This window comes from Diadema antillarum, unplaced genomic scaffold (genome assembly GCF_040938485.1).
Source record: "Diadema antillarum isolate AM-2024a unplaced genomic scaffold, OU_Dant_1.0 seq00000262_RagTag, whole genome shotgun sequence".
NCBI classification, from domain to species: Eukaryota; Metazoa; Echinodermata; class Echinoidea; order Diadematoida; family Diadematidae; genus Diadema; species Diadema antillarum.
The window spans coordinates 252,127-267,752 of NW_027271300.1; the positions used below are offsets into that span (position 1 = coordinate 252,127).

Genomic DNA, 15,626 nt, shown 5'->3' on the forward strand with positions numbered 1-15,626 from the left:
ATGAATTTTGTGGACAGCGTAACTAAAAAACCTTTTGAGGTATCCTAATGAAACTTGGCATGTATGTGTATTAGGGGGTGAAGTTGTGCCTATCAACTTTTTGGTGCACATGCTCAAGGTCAAAGGTCAAAAGGTCAAGGTCAAATGCTTAAAATTTCACTATTTCCCCCATATCTATACAATACCTGAAGATATTTTCTTGAAACTTAGTGTATACATGTATTACCCAATTAAGATTCTCTGGTGAAAGTTTGGGGTCATGAGGTCAACAGGTCAAAGGTCAAAAGGTCAAGTGAAATGTTAAAATTTCACCTTTTTCTCTGTATCTTGGAAATTGTTCAAGGTATCTTCATAGAACATAGTGTATATGCATGTACTGACTGGCAGTGGTTATCTAGGGAATTTGGGGTTCATGGGGTCAAAGATCAGGGGTCAAAGGTCAATGTCAATACTTCAAAATTTTACTATTTTCCTTATATTTATGCAATGCCAGCAGGATTATTTTTTTTTTAGCTTGATGTATGCATGTATAACCCAATAGAGATTCTCTGGGATTTTTTTTTTTGGCCAAGAAGGTCAAAGGTCAAAAGGTCAAAGATCAAGTGAAAGTGCTGAACTTACTTCTTTCTCCATATCTCGGAAGTGGCTCAAGTTATCTTGCATCTTAGTACATATTTATGTATGTTCTGCCTGACTGTGATTCTCTTATAAATCAAAAGCCAGATGAAAATGATAACAATTTACTGTTCAATACAGAAATTGCACTTTTTCTACATACCTTGAAAATTACTCAGAGCATAAACTTATGAAAGGGTCAAAGTCAAGTTAAAGTTCTTAAATCCCCAAATACATGCTCTCCTATTCGTCCAATTAAACATAGGTCAAGGAAGGTGAACATTCAATACATTTGTGACAAATATGTCATTTTAATATTTTGCCAATTTTGTGAAAATGTAATCACACATTGTCCACATGTACTAGAGACCTATTAGGAGAATCATACATTATGGCGGAGGCATACCAGTCGCCATAGCAACATTTCTAGTTTTTTTTTGCTGCAGCGAGCCAGGGGGCTAAAAAATTATATATTTACATGTCTCCTACAGTGCAACTTGAAAGCATGGCCCAAAATGGCCCAAAGATTTTTAAATGTTTATTTATCACCGAACCTATTTTCTAGATCAAGCAGTTCAGTTCCTCAGCATTATGTGTAAAAACCTTTTAGGTAGGTAACAGAGAAAAGATAACAGTTACTCAAGGCAATTCCAGCTCCATTGTGGCCCCCTATGAAAGATTAACTCTTTCGTAATTTTCTTAAAAATGCATTAAAAAAAAAAAATAAAAACACCAGTGGCAGGAATCATTATCCTCTAGTGCACAGAGTGCCGGATTATTCAAAAGGCACATACAACATAGTAGTGCCCATCTGACGCTTTAGAGCAGGGCTAGTGTAGAAGGGACTGGACACTGTAGATTTCATTGGTCATCTCTCTCTGCCCAAGTAGTAGAGATAAACCTGGAGTAAGTATGCAGCACGCCCCTGTGGCGGTAGAATGAATATGTTACTGTTGAAGGGCCCTCTTAAAGAAGGTTTACAAGTATTACTGACCTATTAGCAAGGGGGAGCAGGGGAGAGGTTGCATCAAGGTCAAGCTTATCTGGAAGCTCAGATGAGCGTCCAAGTTTTGCCCAGGGGCTCATGCTCTGTTGTGTCATAAATAGCACTGATTATTCTTTGTACATCTTCCCCCTTCCCCCTTGCCCCCAGATGAACATGCATTGAGAAAAAACCAACAAGAAGAGATACATACATGACAGGCAGATTGTAAGGCGAACAGGTGTGACCTTGTATCAGAAAGTTACAAATTTTAATACAACACAAATTTAGCTGTCATGTTACATGTAAATTATATGTGACACTGCACCTCAAAACAAACAAAAAGTCGCCAGACATGAATTTTTAGTTAAGACCATATTCTGAAAGAGCAGACTTTAAGCTTAAAAATGATGTATAACTCAAATCAAATGGACTCTCCTAAACCTATCTAAATATTGCAAAGAAAGCACAAACTCAGGAAAAGTGTGAACTGAGAAAAAGAGGCTCTGAAGTACAGTGTCTATTCAAGCGCTTAATCTTTACCAAACCGTGCTGGCTGTGCGATGAATGGGACAAAAAAACAGCAAGTAAACCACCAGAGTAACAACAATGAAGGGATTATCAGATTAAAATGAAATTGAGCGTGCCTCACTAACACATTCTGTCAATAATCAATGCAAACTTTCAAAGCAGTAGCACTATCCTTTCAAAAGTTATTAGAGTTGAAAGTGAAGAGTGTGGACAAGGTTTTCAGAAATGAAAAAGGGATTCTAAAGACACACCTAATCACACTATTCTACCAAAAATGTTCGAGATAAACTGCTAAAAAAACACACTTTCCTGCCCGTCTTATGATGCCAAATTTCAGCATAATGTAAAAGAAGACCCGCTCTTTCAGAAAATATGAAAAAGTCAAGTTCGGCTAGGTTGACCCATTTCACTTATTTTCAGTCCTCACGCAAAATCAGTGTGTGCGACTTTATGTTCGTTTTGAGGTGCACGGTCACATATATAATTTTGACTCTGGAGTCAAATTTTCAGATATAATTTTTAGCTTTAAAGATTGTAATTACTCATCAAAATGTGATGTTCCAAACTCACTATAGTGGCAAAACATTATTTATTTATAGAAATTAATCATGTGGGAATGCCACTTTAGAGAAAACGGACTCTGACTTTGAAGGTTTCTTTCAAGTTTTGTGAGTCACCTTTATGTTGTGTGTGGAACAAGGACATTGAAAGTCATAGCAACTACTGAAAGGATTATCTAATTATTTTATAATTCAGGGCATCATCAGCATTCTCTTCATGGTTATGTCAAAGTGCAGCCTTTTTTTGATAGGGTCGTCATGCACACTTTCACTTGCGTGCCTTATCAAAAAGAAATATGGAGAATGCCAAATTGAGACAAAGAGGACAAATTGAAGGATTAAAATTTTCGATATAGCTTTCATGCTTCAGAACTTTAAATTCAGACAGAAAGATCATATTTTGTATCGCTTTTCCAAAAATATCTAACCCCCAAAATTAGCTGAGTTGACCCGTAAGACACATATTTTCAGGCCTTTTCAGTGAGAATCAACTTTTATGACCATTTTGTGTGTTTTGTCGCAAACGTAGTCTGTTCTCCTGTACTTTACATCCACATGTCATGAGTACAGGGCATGCATGCAGCTGAGATGAATTGCCCACGGCTGTACCCTGAGCCCACAACGTGGGTAAAACGTGTCGAGGTGATTAGGACAAATTATACGACCATCCTGTTTGAACCCCAGGTCTTCTTTGTCACACCCGAAGTGGAGCTGATTTCCAGCCCATTACGGGTGATTTCTATACCAGATGTAGTAGACAACTCAGCAGTGAAAAAGAAAGGAAAATGGGGGGGGGGGGGGGGGGGGGGGTTAGAGAGGGGTATATAAGAAAGTGAGAAAACAAGAAAACCTCCAACAATTTCAGACTGCGGTCTTGTTTGCAAGTCATCACTTACAACCTTGTAGTTGTTAAGCTTAGTAATTTGCTCTCACCGTGACATTTGGTGACCCATTTCATTAAATGCCCGGTCAGTCTCTTGTTGACCACAGGCATATGACACAGGGTGCGCCATTGTCCGGCGTGTGGGAAACAGGTTTCACAAGTAACAGCGAGAGTGGGAAGAGATAATGACCAAAGAAGTATGGAAATAGCCGTCCGATCCAAGTTGAGAGGGAGGGAGGGAGAGAGAAAGACAGAGACAGACACACAGACAGGTGGACAGACTGACAGACAAATGAAGAGAGAGAATGAGTTAGCGCAAATCTTCAAGCCAGAAAATTGATACCAAAAATTTAGACTTTGACCAGGCTCTCAAGAATAGCATGTCAGAATGCTATTGATATCGATGCAGACAGGTTTAACACGAAAATGGTCATGACCGACTTAATCAAGCAAGTATGTACCTGAATGTTGATTTAAAATGAGTTGTTGTTTTTTTTTAAAAGTTGTCTCAAACAAAAGACAACAGGATGATTCCTGTTACAATGTGCACAATTTTCAGTGCTTTGATATTTTCCTCCATTCGCAAAATGAGTGCAAGGGTTATACATACCGGTATGGAAAAGAATGTGAATCTACAGCAGTACATCTCAGAATGATAGTAAGATGAGAGAGAGAATATTTAAAAAGAGAGATAAGAGTAGCACGCTGCTGCTTTCTTTCTTTTCCGGCATACAAAGAGAATGCCCTCTGTACAGATAGGGTTTGTAATTAAAATAAATGTGACATAGACTGTACTAGTGAAAGTTTGAACATGTAGCAAATTATATGATTTACATCAAAGATTCCACATGTTGGTGTTTGGTTTTTAAGTAAACCAACTTGTTGTACTTATTAAAAGTCCTGGAATTTGCAGTGTCTGTCTGTGTGTGTGTGTGTGTGGGGGGGGGGGGTGGTCTGCTCAAACTCCGTTCACTCAGAGGTCTTGGAAACTAAAGGGAGACTACAGTGTCACCTCTCAGTACTCATTATAATGTTATGATTGTGCATGTTTTAGTGAATCTACACCAACACATGCCGACATGTACACTGTAGTCACTCAAAAATAAAGCATAGTCAATTGAAAGGAAAACATTTTCAGCTTTTAAATGGGTTGTATTCTGAATTCACAAACATCAACATTCCAACTACCTTTTTAAACCAAGACAACGTCTATTATATTGTTACAATGTACACTGTATATTTCCCGTGATACATCTTAGTATCTTCAGTTCAGCAAAGTGATGGGGCTCGATCTGCAATGTCCACTCTATTATACAGTTATGGGACCTCTTAAGATGTCAAAATGGCAATCATGGGCATGTTACCATCTCTGATATCGTGTGCCCCATCTGTTGTAAACTACAATTGGCCACTCTTAAAGGGACTCAAGAATTTTCAAGAACAAAATAGTCAGGATGTTTTCCTGAATACAGAACTTGTAAATGCTGAGACTGTTTCTTTCTCAGAAAATGTGAAATAAGAGGCATGATTGATAAAATATAATGTCATGATCACATGACCAAGGCAACTATTTCTACAAGTTTATAGGATGTCCTACCAGGTATCAACAGAGAGTAGAATTATCACACATAATGTCAAGGTTTCCTCAAATTTTCAGTAAATTTTTACATCCATTTCAATGCTCTCATGAACAATTAAATGTACTGGTATTGCATCTTCAGGGTAGCGTTTCCTTAACAGTGCTCTATATTCTTAAAGGGATAAATCATACATCCAGTCTTGATATCAGATATGATACAGTACTGTAAGCCCCTGTCATCGATCAATCTGTTTTAAAAAATCATTAAAAAATACTTGTAGGAAGAAAATTGGGGATGGGAGAGGGGAGGACAAAGCAGAATGGCAAGGTAATTTACAATTCAGGTTACTTGCTGTCACAATTAAAGACCTAGAAAATGTCCTCAAGAGTGGGGTTTTTAGTCCACAAAGAGTGACCAGAGAGCTACTGTACTATACACTGTGAGCACCTGATTTCTCTTGGGTCTTGTTTGTGGCAGCATGATGCGTATAAGGTTTGAACGACATGTGACACTCGCCACTTCTGTTGCATTTAAAGGGACTGTACAGTACTGGTTGATCGAGGTGAGGATTTATCTTTTTGCGAGGTATTTAGAAAGCACTCTATGAAATGTTAAAGAGCATACAATTATAAGGGGAATCAAAAGTTTATTTGATGAAAATCGGTTTTGAAATGACTAAGATATCTATAAACAAGGTAAAACAAAGAGATCCTAATACAAGCTGTGGCCTGTCAATTTTATTAGGATTGCTTTTGTGGATATCTCAGCCATTTCAAGGCCCATTTTCTTCAAAGAAACATTGAATCCTTCATAAAATTACATGCTCTTTCACATTTTATAAGAGGTTTCTCATTATCTCACCAAAATTGTTATAAACCTGCATCCTCACCTCAACCAGTACTGTACATGTCCCTTTAAGGCTTTTCTGCACTCACAGAGGAATAGAGATGTTTGAAGAGAATATTCTGTCATGAAATGGTGTATTTTATTGCACCGTGAAAATAATGTGGCATTTCTTCAATTTTCTTCCAAGATGTAGATACGTGTATTTTATATTTTCTAAATTCAGATGGTTTCAAAGAGTGCTTTATGTGCCATGTCATAATTTGGGAATGATGAAAACGACTGCTGTGGATCAAAGATTTGGCTAATGTGGTTCAAGTGATTCCTCTAGTGGCATGATTATTGCATCGTTTGAAAACGAGGCTGAATGAACCGTTCTAAATGTCAAATGTTCACGAAAGGATAAGTACATTATTGTGTATGGATGAAAGCATTTATTTCAGTGTGCATTCAAATCTGCTTTGCTGCTTCTCTGGCATTGATCACTTGTGTCTGATAAAATGGGCCAAATATTCAAATGGTTTATCCATGAGCTTTTTTTGTGATGCGCAAGGCATTTTTGTTTTTGATCGTTCATTTTGTCTGAGCTCATCATGATAGAGTATCAGTTTGCCCATTATGCAGGGAAATCACGTGGAAGTTACAAATTTCAGGCGTACAGTGTACTCTGTATGTGCATGAAAGCAATGCGTTATAAACGATCTGCCATGGTAGAGCAGCACATTAAAGGGACTGTATGATAGTTTTGGTTGAGACCTAACTTCAGGTTTTTAGCACTTTTTGGTGAGATAACGAGACACTTCTCATGAAATATGAAAGAGCATGTCATTCGATTTATTGGGACAACAATATAAAGAAATTATACAGGGAATTCCACAAAAATTCATTTTTCATGAAAATTACACATTCCATCAATTTGATACTGACATATGTTATGGTAGTAATTATTCCCCCTGCTTTCTGAAAGTGGTTAAAGTGAAGTACTCTTTCATTATGATAGAAAAGTGAAAGTATGTTGAGTTTTCTTTATATTTTCTTTATAATTGTTGTCCACACATACACGTATGTCATAAACTTATAAGTTCCAGTTGTTCCAACACCAAAACTTTAAAAATTCATAACTTTTACAGCGATTGTCCGATTTTCCTCAAACTTTCTTTAATGTGTTCTACTAATGCAGGGTGGTCCACGAGGGGTTTTAGCATGTCGCTGCAACATGCTAAAATTCTTGTGCAACATCCTAAAAAGCCAGCAACATGCTATGCAACATCCTCAAGAATTTGCAACAAGCTCAAAGTAAAAGTATTCAAAAATGTGCAAAACATGTGCATAACATAAGAAACATCAAACTACCAGGTACTTTAGATATTTGTGTGCAAAACATGAGAGAGAACATTGGATGTAAGCAGCATAATATTGCGAACTACGTACTCATCGTGTGCGCTCCGCGCATATTCAATTTCTGCAATATTCTCAGATTCTGAGCTTGCAACATGGTAAAATTTCAAGTTGTGGACCACCCTGTAATGTGTTCTACTGATGTTGCTGCTTTCACTCAATCCACATTTCTCTTTGGGTTTGGGTTTCCTTTAATAACTTGGGGGGGGGGGGGGAGTAGAAGGAAATGAGTCAACTCTAAAGATATGACAATTTCTTCTCATTTGTTGTGTGCTGACATTCTTCTCATCAGACAGAGAGTGATATGCCTATTATTTTTATTGCCCAGGTTTTATCTATACACACATTATTTATATTGCCCTCGTAAACTGTACACCCATTATTCATATTGCCCACATTAGCCGTGCAGTGCAATCATGTGTTTCATGTCCTCTTCTATTCTGCATCCTCTCTCGGACCATATTATATCCAACTCGTGCTTCATTAACAAGGCATTTTTCCCATTGACCACCTAATAGTTGGTTCAGCATCCAGTATTCGAGCATATTTAGTGTTTAATCTGATATACTTCATCGCCAAATCACCACAACACACACTACATGTAGCACTGACATGGCTATACCCCAAAATCTTGCCACAGTTTTATGATAGATTTTTTTTTTTTTTGCTTTTAGCTTCTGTTTGGTACACTGGCACATACTTTCAACATCACGTTTAACTTTATTTGTGTTCTACTGTAGATTTTGTTTGATTGTACCTACACGGCCCTCAAGAACAACATTACAGTATTACAATTGCCAATGGGCCGAGCTGTCAAATACAGGAGAAAGTTATTTTGAAAATGAAATAACATTGAAACCTGTCTCTTTGTTTGTTTGTATTAATGTCGCAATCCAGATCTGATGTTCCTGATCACAAAGGATAGTGTTCACATATACTGCAACCCTACCAACTACCACTACCTCCTGCCCTACGTTGCCCACTGGCCTGGCATCAGGTTCCACTGCATGACAGAGACTGAGGTACATGTATTATGATTCTATGTCTAGTCATCCCAGTGCCCGCATTCGTCCTTCAGCTAGTGGCCCGATACCATATCATCATTTTTATTTCGTACACAAGCATGTGCAACTGGTTATAAGTTTCCAATTATCTAAGTGACTTCAATTTGGTGCCCAGTCACAAACAGTTGCATAATTGATCGTGAGAGATCACTATACAGTGAAAGTATTCCATCCGTCTCTGCTTTTAGTGTAAATTGCCAATCATGCATTTCGTGCGATAACCTTTTTTTTTAAGGTTCAAAAGTTGTTGTTGTTGTTGTTGTTGTTGTTGCTGCTGCTGCTGCTGCTGCTACTGTTGCTGTTGTTGTTGTTGTTGTTGTTGTTGTTGTTGTTGTTGTTGTTGTTGTTGTTGTTGTTGTTGTTGTTGTTGTTGTTGTTGTTTTCCATTCATACAAAATTTGCAGTGACAGCCTGTGAATGGAAAAGCCTGTGTCATTGTCTCGAGGTTAAGTCCGGCTCAGAATGTTCTTGTGATGGAAATGTGTACAGCTGCTCATCATTCTTGTCTTGTGTGGGAGTGCACGTGGGGTGCATATTTGGAAGATATCTGTGCGTGTGTTTGACTGAGTCAAGAATAGTAAAAATAGACATGGTCGATGAAGCCGCCTTGCTTCAAAGTGAGCCTAGAGAGTCTCCCATAGAGCGTAGCAGTGTGCCGACGCAAACCTTTCCAAAATTTCTGTCAGAGTTCATTAATTGAAACAGATGACTTCTGTGATGTAAGAAATGACTTCATGTAGCAATTACACAGCAGTCAAATTGGATGTAGCTATAATAAAAAACAAAAATAAAGACAAAACTTGCCAATATTGAGAAATTAAGTATCTATGTCACTTTTTATGATGATCACTATGATAATAACGCTAATGATTATCAAACATTCAGTACTGTAATCAGTAATCAGTACAATGTACTAGTCTGGCAATACTACAACTACTTTTATGTAATGTAGGTGCTGTTTTTACTGTCATGAAGACAATAATTTTGACAGTACCATTTTGAATATAGTAGCTTCTCTGTTAAAGGACAAGTTCACCATCATAAACAGAAGGATTGAGAAAATGCAACAATATTAGTAGAACACATCAGTGAAAGTTTGAGGAAAATTGGACAATCGATGCAAAATTTATGAATTTTTTAGATTTTTGTGTTGGAACCGCTGGATGAGGAGACTACTACAGCTTGTGAGTCATATGCGTACAAACGTATAAAGAAAATGTAAAAGAAAATTCAACATATTTTTACTTTTTTCGCATAATAAAAGAGCACTTGACTTGCCTCTTTCTAAAGGCAGGGGGAATAATATTACCCATAACATTTGTCGGTACCGAGTCAGGGGAATGTGTACTTTTTTTAAAAGATGGAATTTTGTGAAATTCTCTTTATATTTTCCTTATATTGTTGTACGCATGTGACATCTAAGTTATTCATACACTGCAGCAGTCTTCTCATCCAGCGCGGTACTGCACAAAAACTTCAAAAATTCATAACTTTTGAACGGATTGTCTGATTTTCCTCAAACTTTCAATGATATGTTCTACTAATATTGCTACATTCTCTCAATCCTTATGTTTATGAAGGTGAACTTGCCCTTTAAAGATGGTATTTTCCATTGTCCAAGAGTTAAAAATCCTGTCTCCCGTACAGCATTGCCTATCATGATTTATTATTAACCACGTCTTCACTACCATCATTTCCTTTTCATCTCACCGTCTTGTGTAGTATGAGGACGATGAAGCAGCGGAAGAGTTCAAGATTGTCAGCTTCATCGACATGGTGCGAGACTGTGCCACAGTTGGCATTCCATACTCCGCCCAAGGTCAGTCCAGCTAGAATTTATAGACAGGGACGGTGATGAAGTGAATGAGATGCAGAGTTCGAGGAGTAGTGGGAATTGTGGCATTGAGAATGACAGAATGCATGCTTCTCTGCAGTGGAAGCAGTAGTAGTATGTCGTTATCATTGTTGTCATTGTTGTCATATTAGTAGTGGTACAGTCAAACCTGTCTATAGCGGCCACCCAAGCAAGACAAATAAGTGGCCACTATATACTTTTTCTCTCGGAGGGAATTGTTTTTAGTGGTCATATATGGCAGGTGGCCACTATAGACAGGTGGTCGCTAAAGAGAGGTTTGACTGTAGTAGTAGTAGTAGTAGTAGTAGTAGTAGTGGTGGTGGTGGTGGTGGTGCATGGTGGTGGTGGTGGTGGTAGCAGTAGTAGTAGTAGTAACAGTAGTAGTAGTAGTCGCAGTAGTAGTAGTAGTAGTAGTAATAATAATAATAATAATAATAATAATAATAATAATAATAATAATAGTAGTTGCAGAAGTAGTAGTAGGAGCACATTTAGTAAAAGTGGTAGCACTGGTACATAGCAGTAAGAAGTCTGTAGTGTGATAATGATTGCAGTGTAAAGATGAGGAGGCAGGAGAGAAGAAAGATAGAAAGAAGAAGAAGAAGTTGAAGGAAATAAAGAAGAAGAAAAAAAGTGGAAGGAGTTAAAACAGAGGTGAAGACGAGGGAAAAATACCATTGTTTTTCACTCTTTTTATTTTTTTGCTTGTAAATAGGCTGCTTTATATCCAATCCAATACAATTTTCCAAGTTTGAATCTATGGTGTATGACACAACATGAAGGTGAAATTAGGTGCAGCTATTGTCAGATTATGCATCTTGCAATGCTGTCCTACTTTTTTTCATTTTCGTAATGTCAAAGTTTGCCCAAGTTCCCTGGCTTGTATTTGGCATGAGTTGCTCGCTGTGTACTCTTTGGATTTAGGCCAAGCCAGTGATACTTGATGCTCGTGAATCTAGAATAATAGGTCGCCTTTGAAGTTTTAACTATCACAATTGCTCGTGCATTGGAATATATATGGATGAATATTGAAAGCCCACCGTGAAAACCGAGCTGGGGAAAGTGGCGAAAGCCGACCGCTGTCCAAGAACAAAAGCAATTATGGCTCGGACAATAGCTGGACAGATGAGGCGAGGATAGAATATCATCAACATCACTCTCAGCGAATGGGTGACCTCAAAAGGTATCGATAAGTGTTAAGTTTTCTCATCCAAAAATATCTCAAATGATAATTTTTTTTTTCTTCAAGCGCTTGAATCAATAAGCGCCACAGTGAAAGCTTTTTCGGCGTTACTTTCACCTGAGGTTTCCCATGGCGGTCTGCTTCTTTTGGCACTTTTCCGCGAGAAATATTCAACCCCTCTTTCGAGTGGTTGATAAGTGGCAAAGTGTCATAATTAGTGACAGTGCAATAACAAGGAAGACTTGCGCCATTTGTCTTTACCTTGTAAATGAAACCGAGCTCAGAAACATTTTGACGACTAGAACTCTGGTGTTTTGCCTCCAAACACGAGCGGGGAGACAGTGTCTTATCATAGGATGAGACAGGAATAAGGTGTGAAATAAAAGGCTTGGCCTCTATGTTGAATGATGAGGGGTCATTGAATTCATTGGAAGATATAATATGTACATGAAGAGCTCAAAGAGATGCATGTGATAAAAGGAGGAAAAAGGTGACATATGAGTAGGAATCATTTATAGTTCCTCATTATTGTATTGATACAAAACAAGCATCCATAGCATTCATACTGATTTTTGATACTGTCTAAAATGATGAATTAAAAAATTACACATTGTTGAAGTGCCATCAATGGCTTGTTCTTATTGCACAAATATATTTTATTTTGTTAACCCTTTCTAAAATCAGCTCATGGGGAGGGGGAGGTTATGCTAAAAGATCTTTACAAAAGTTTGATGTGAGTATCATTGTCTGTTTGTTTGTATTTTGGGAGTTTCTTTTAGTGTTATGAAAATACAGTTGATAGTTAACAATACAAAGATGGAAAACCTAAATATGTTTGACATTCAATGTTTTTTGTTTTCATTCATGCATTTTATTTCCGTTTCAATGCATAATAACATTCAAAAATAAAATCAAACTACTGTCATGCTATAATACGTCTTTTAATGATGGGGTCATACAAGTTCCAGCAAACACAAGGCTTGATGGAAATGATCCCTAACAAACAATAATATGATTCTCACTTTGAACACTTTACTCCAGGCATAACATCTGATTGTGCTGAAGATATTTCCAAATCAAATCAAATCAAATCAAATCAAATCAAATCAAACCAAACACTCATGGTCTCCGGAATTGCAGTTTAAACTCAAATTCACAATGATGATTTAACTCATTATGTATCAATGCAGAGTTTATGAGCAGATGAGTAGAAGATTTAGATCTTACAATGTCGTCTTCTACAATTAACTATTAAATAATGTGCTGTATAAGTGGAATCTTTCGCTCAAAGGGGGAAGGGGGTATGCTTACTTAGCCAATGGCTGTGAACTTCACTGAAGTTAACCTTCACAGATTTTGGTTTGCAAAATACCTGATGTGTTACAGCAAAATATTGACATAGAAGCATCAACAAAAGGAAGACAGAAATGTATTTAAATCAAGTACATGCAATGCATGTAAATGAAAAACAGTCACTCAAAAACAAAAAAATATATAGATTTACTCGAGTTGGGCTTGTGTTGTGGAAGAACATAGATATCTGACAGTTATAAAGTGCAGATAGCAGCCACGTTAAGCATAGCTTTAAGAAATGGCAGGTCTTTTTAGGTAGAGATGTTCAAGAGGGCTCTGCAGGAATCATAAAGGCTGCTTGAGGCTCTTAAGTGTAGTTACACTGTAAGTGCATGTGGTGCTTGTGCATGCACATGCTAGTGAAGATGTACTCTTGAGAGGATTCTTAAAGGGTAATTCTGGGCCAGATAAAAGTTAGTCTGATTACAAAGAGTGAAATTTTATAAACAGAAAAAGAGAAAGTTGATGAAATTGGATAGGAATTGAAGGAAATTATGAAAATGTGAAGTTTTGCTAATTTTCACAAAATACTTCTCGAACAGTCAATATGAATATGCAAGTGATTAAGTTGATGGAAGGTCATCACCTCACAACTTGCCATATAGTTTATACACAAAATCTTGAAATTTCAAGTTGTATTATGAAATACACTTGTGCCTCTGTGTGTTTTTGTTCAAATGCAGTCATGCCACAGTCTCAAATGGCATCATATCAGACAGATCAATATTTTGAAGTTATTCAGCCAGAAATAAAATTATATTTTACACTCCAATAGCAGGAAAATTGCATTTTTGTCAGTTTTATTTTCTTTCTTTTTTTGTACATGTGAACAAAATTGTGAGGTGATGACAATTGACATTATCAGCTCTCTCACTTGCACTTATTCATTTCAGCTGTTCAAGAACTGTTCTAAAACATGGCAAACCTTCATAATTTTATAACTTCCTAATTTGTACCCTATTTTGATCAAATATTCAAAGTTGTGCTTACAAAATTGTATTCTTTATTTTCAGACTAACTTTTTAACTGGTAATTTCTCTGTAACTCGTAAGATGAGAGGGACCTTGATGTAAATTGACATGTTAGTCATGTAACTGACATATTTTTTGAATGGTCTACCCTTCAAAAGTTTAGTTTTTTGTTTGTTTCCTTTTTTCTTTTAAATAATACCTCATGCTTTGATGAAATGAATTGATTACATCAGTTGTATCTTTTAGATTTCCCATATAAATGTCCTCTTCCAAGGTACATGTATTCATTCTGGGTTAGGTATCCATTTCATGTTATACTGCTCACTTGTGCCTCTATGTTCATGTGGAAATCCAACCCACTGCTAATGTTTGGCCACAATTGTTTGGTGCTTGAGCTTGAGCGCTCAGAGACAGCGGTAATTTCTCATGGCTTGGGGTGTTCAGGTTTAAAGTATTTTCTTGTAATGGTGCAGAGATTTTGCTGGCTGTTCGCCAGTCCAAGCAATCACATGTAAAGTAATTTGATATCAATGCACACATACAAAGAAAAATATGTGATCATTAAACGTGTGTATGTGAGCATACGATTTGGATTCATTCCCATGTTCATGACAAAGGGGATAGAACAAAGAGAGAAGAAAGTTTTCTATGTGCTCTGTTCATGTTAGTGTATGGGCTTAAAGTAGTGCAGCTTTGTGAATTTAAAGTGCCATTCTTTGCCATGCTAAAGTTGGCTTTATTTCATTGAGTCACAATCAGCCAAGAAGGAGAGTGGTAGGAGTTTCATCAAAACACAGTCCGACATAAGATGACAAAGTTATGGGTCTCCCATGTTTCACACATATATTCGCAATGTGATAATATCAGTGGCAACCACAAATTATGCAAATTAGATGCGATGATGATGTCACTGCTTCACAGGTCTCCTAATTGACTAGCTTACAAATCTTCTCTTCATTTCCTTTCTTGACCTGAAGTAAGCACACAAAAAAACAACAACAAATGTATATATGGCATCAATATATTGTAGTGTTGTAGATAGTAACCGAACTATGACTTTTAAAAAAATCATTATTAGTATTTTTTTTTTAACCTAACTGTGATTATTTGATGTGGGAAAGGGTTGTACTGTACCTGTAGTTGCTGGAATATTAACATAATGATTTTTCAGTCTCTTTGTGCGCAAACAGTGGTAGAGCTGTGAGTTGATGGCATTATAACGTCACCCACTTTGGATGTGTGATTGTGACTCATGAGCACTATTCCATGCCACATGGAACATTATGATTCCATGATCTTTTTATCTTCTGTTTTTGATTTGAAATGTCACCATCCTCGTTTGTGTAAGTTCACTCAATTCAGTAGAGCCAGCATGGAATCGCACTTTTAAGTTTGCAGTGCACTGTGCCACTTGAAACTTAAACACTAATCTACAAAGCACGTGTACAATGTAGCAACCTTATTTTTTTTGTTTCATCTTCTCAGCCAAGAACATGGGAATGCATCCAAGTCGCATGATCTTGAACCTGTCCTTGGACCAGAATTGCGCTTGCGTTTAATAGTTCTGTTGTGTCACATTGCTGTTGGGAAGTAAAAAAGAAGTCGCCTGTTCGACAAACGTGCCCAGCAACACTGTTATCCGTCTGACTTTCTGGCCCCTTCACAGCCCTTCGAAGGAATTCAACACTCTTGATACGTTTGAGCTAAAAGAGTGATTAGGCATTTCTATCACAAGCACATTGCTTGAATATTTCTGGTTGTTGTGTTTGTTTGTTTGTTTTTTTTTTTGGGGGGGGGCAGGTGTTCTT

General features: G+C 37.2%; 1 protein-coding gene across 1 annotated transcript in view; it reads left to right on the forward strand.

Moving 5' to 3' along the window:
- LOC139729741 (dynein axonemal assembly factor 9-like) overlaps window positions 1–15,626 on the forward strand; it is a 44,739-nt gene that overhangs the window by 11,885 nt on the left and 17,228 nt on the right. The window contains exons 5-6 of the mRNA XM_071640675.1: window positions 8,290–8,414; window positions 10,179–10,275. Of these exons, the coding sequence (XP_071496776.1) occupies window positions 8,290–8,414; window positions 10,179–10,275 (222 nt within the window). The remainder of the gene's footprint in view (window positions 1–8,289; window positions 8,415–10,178; window positions 10,276–15,626) is intronic.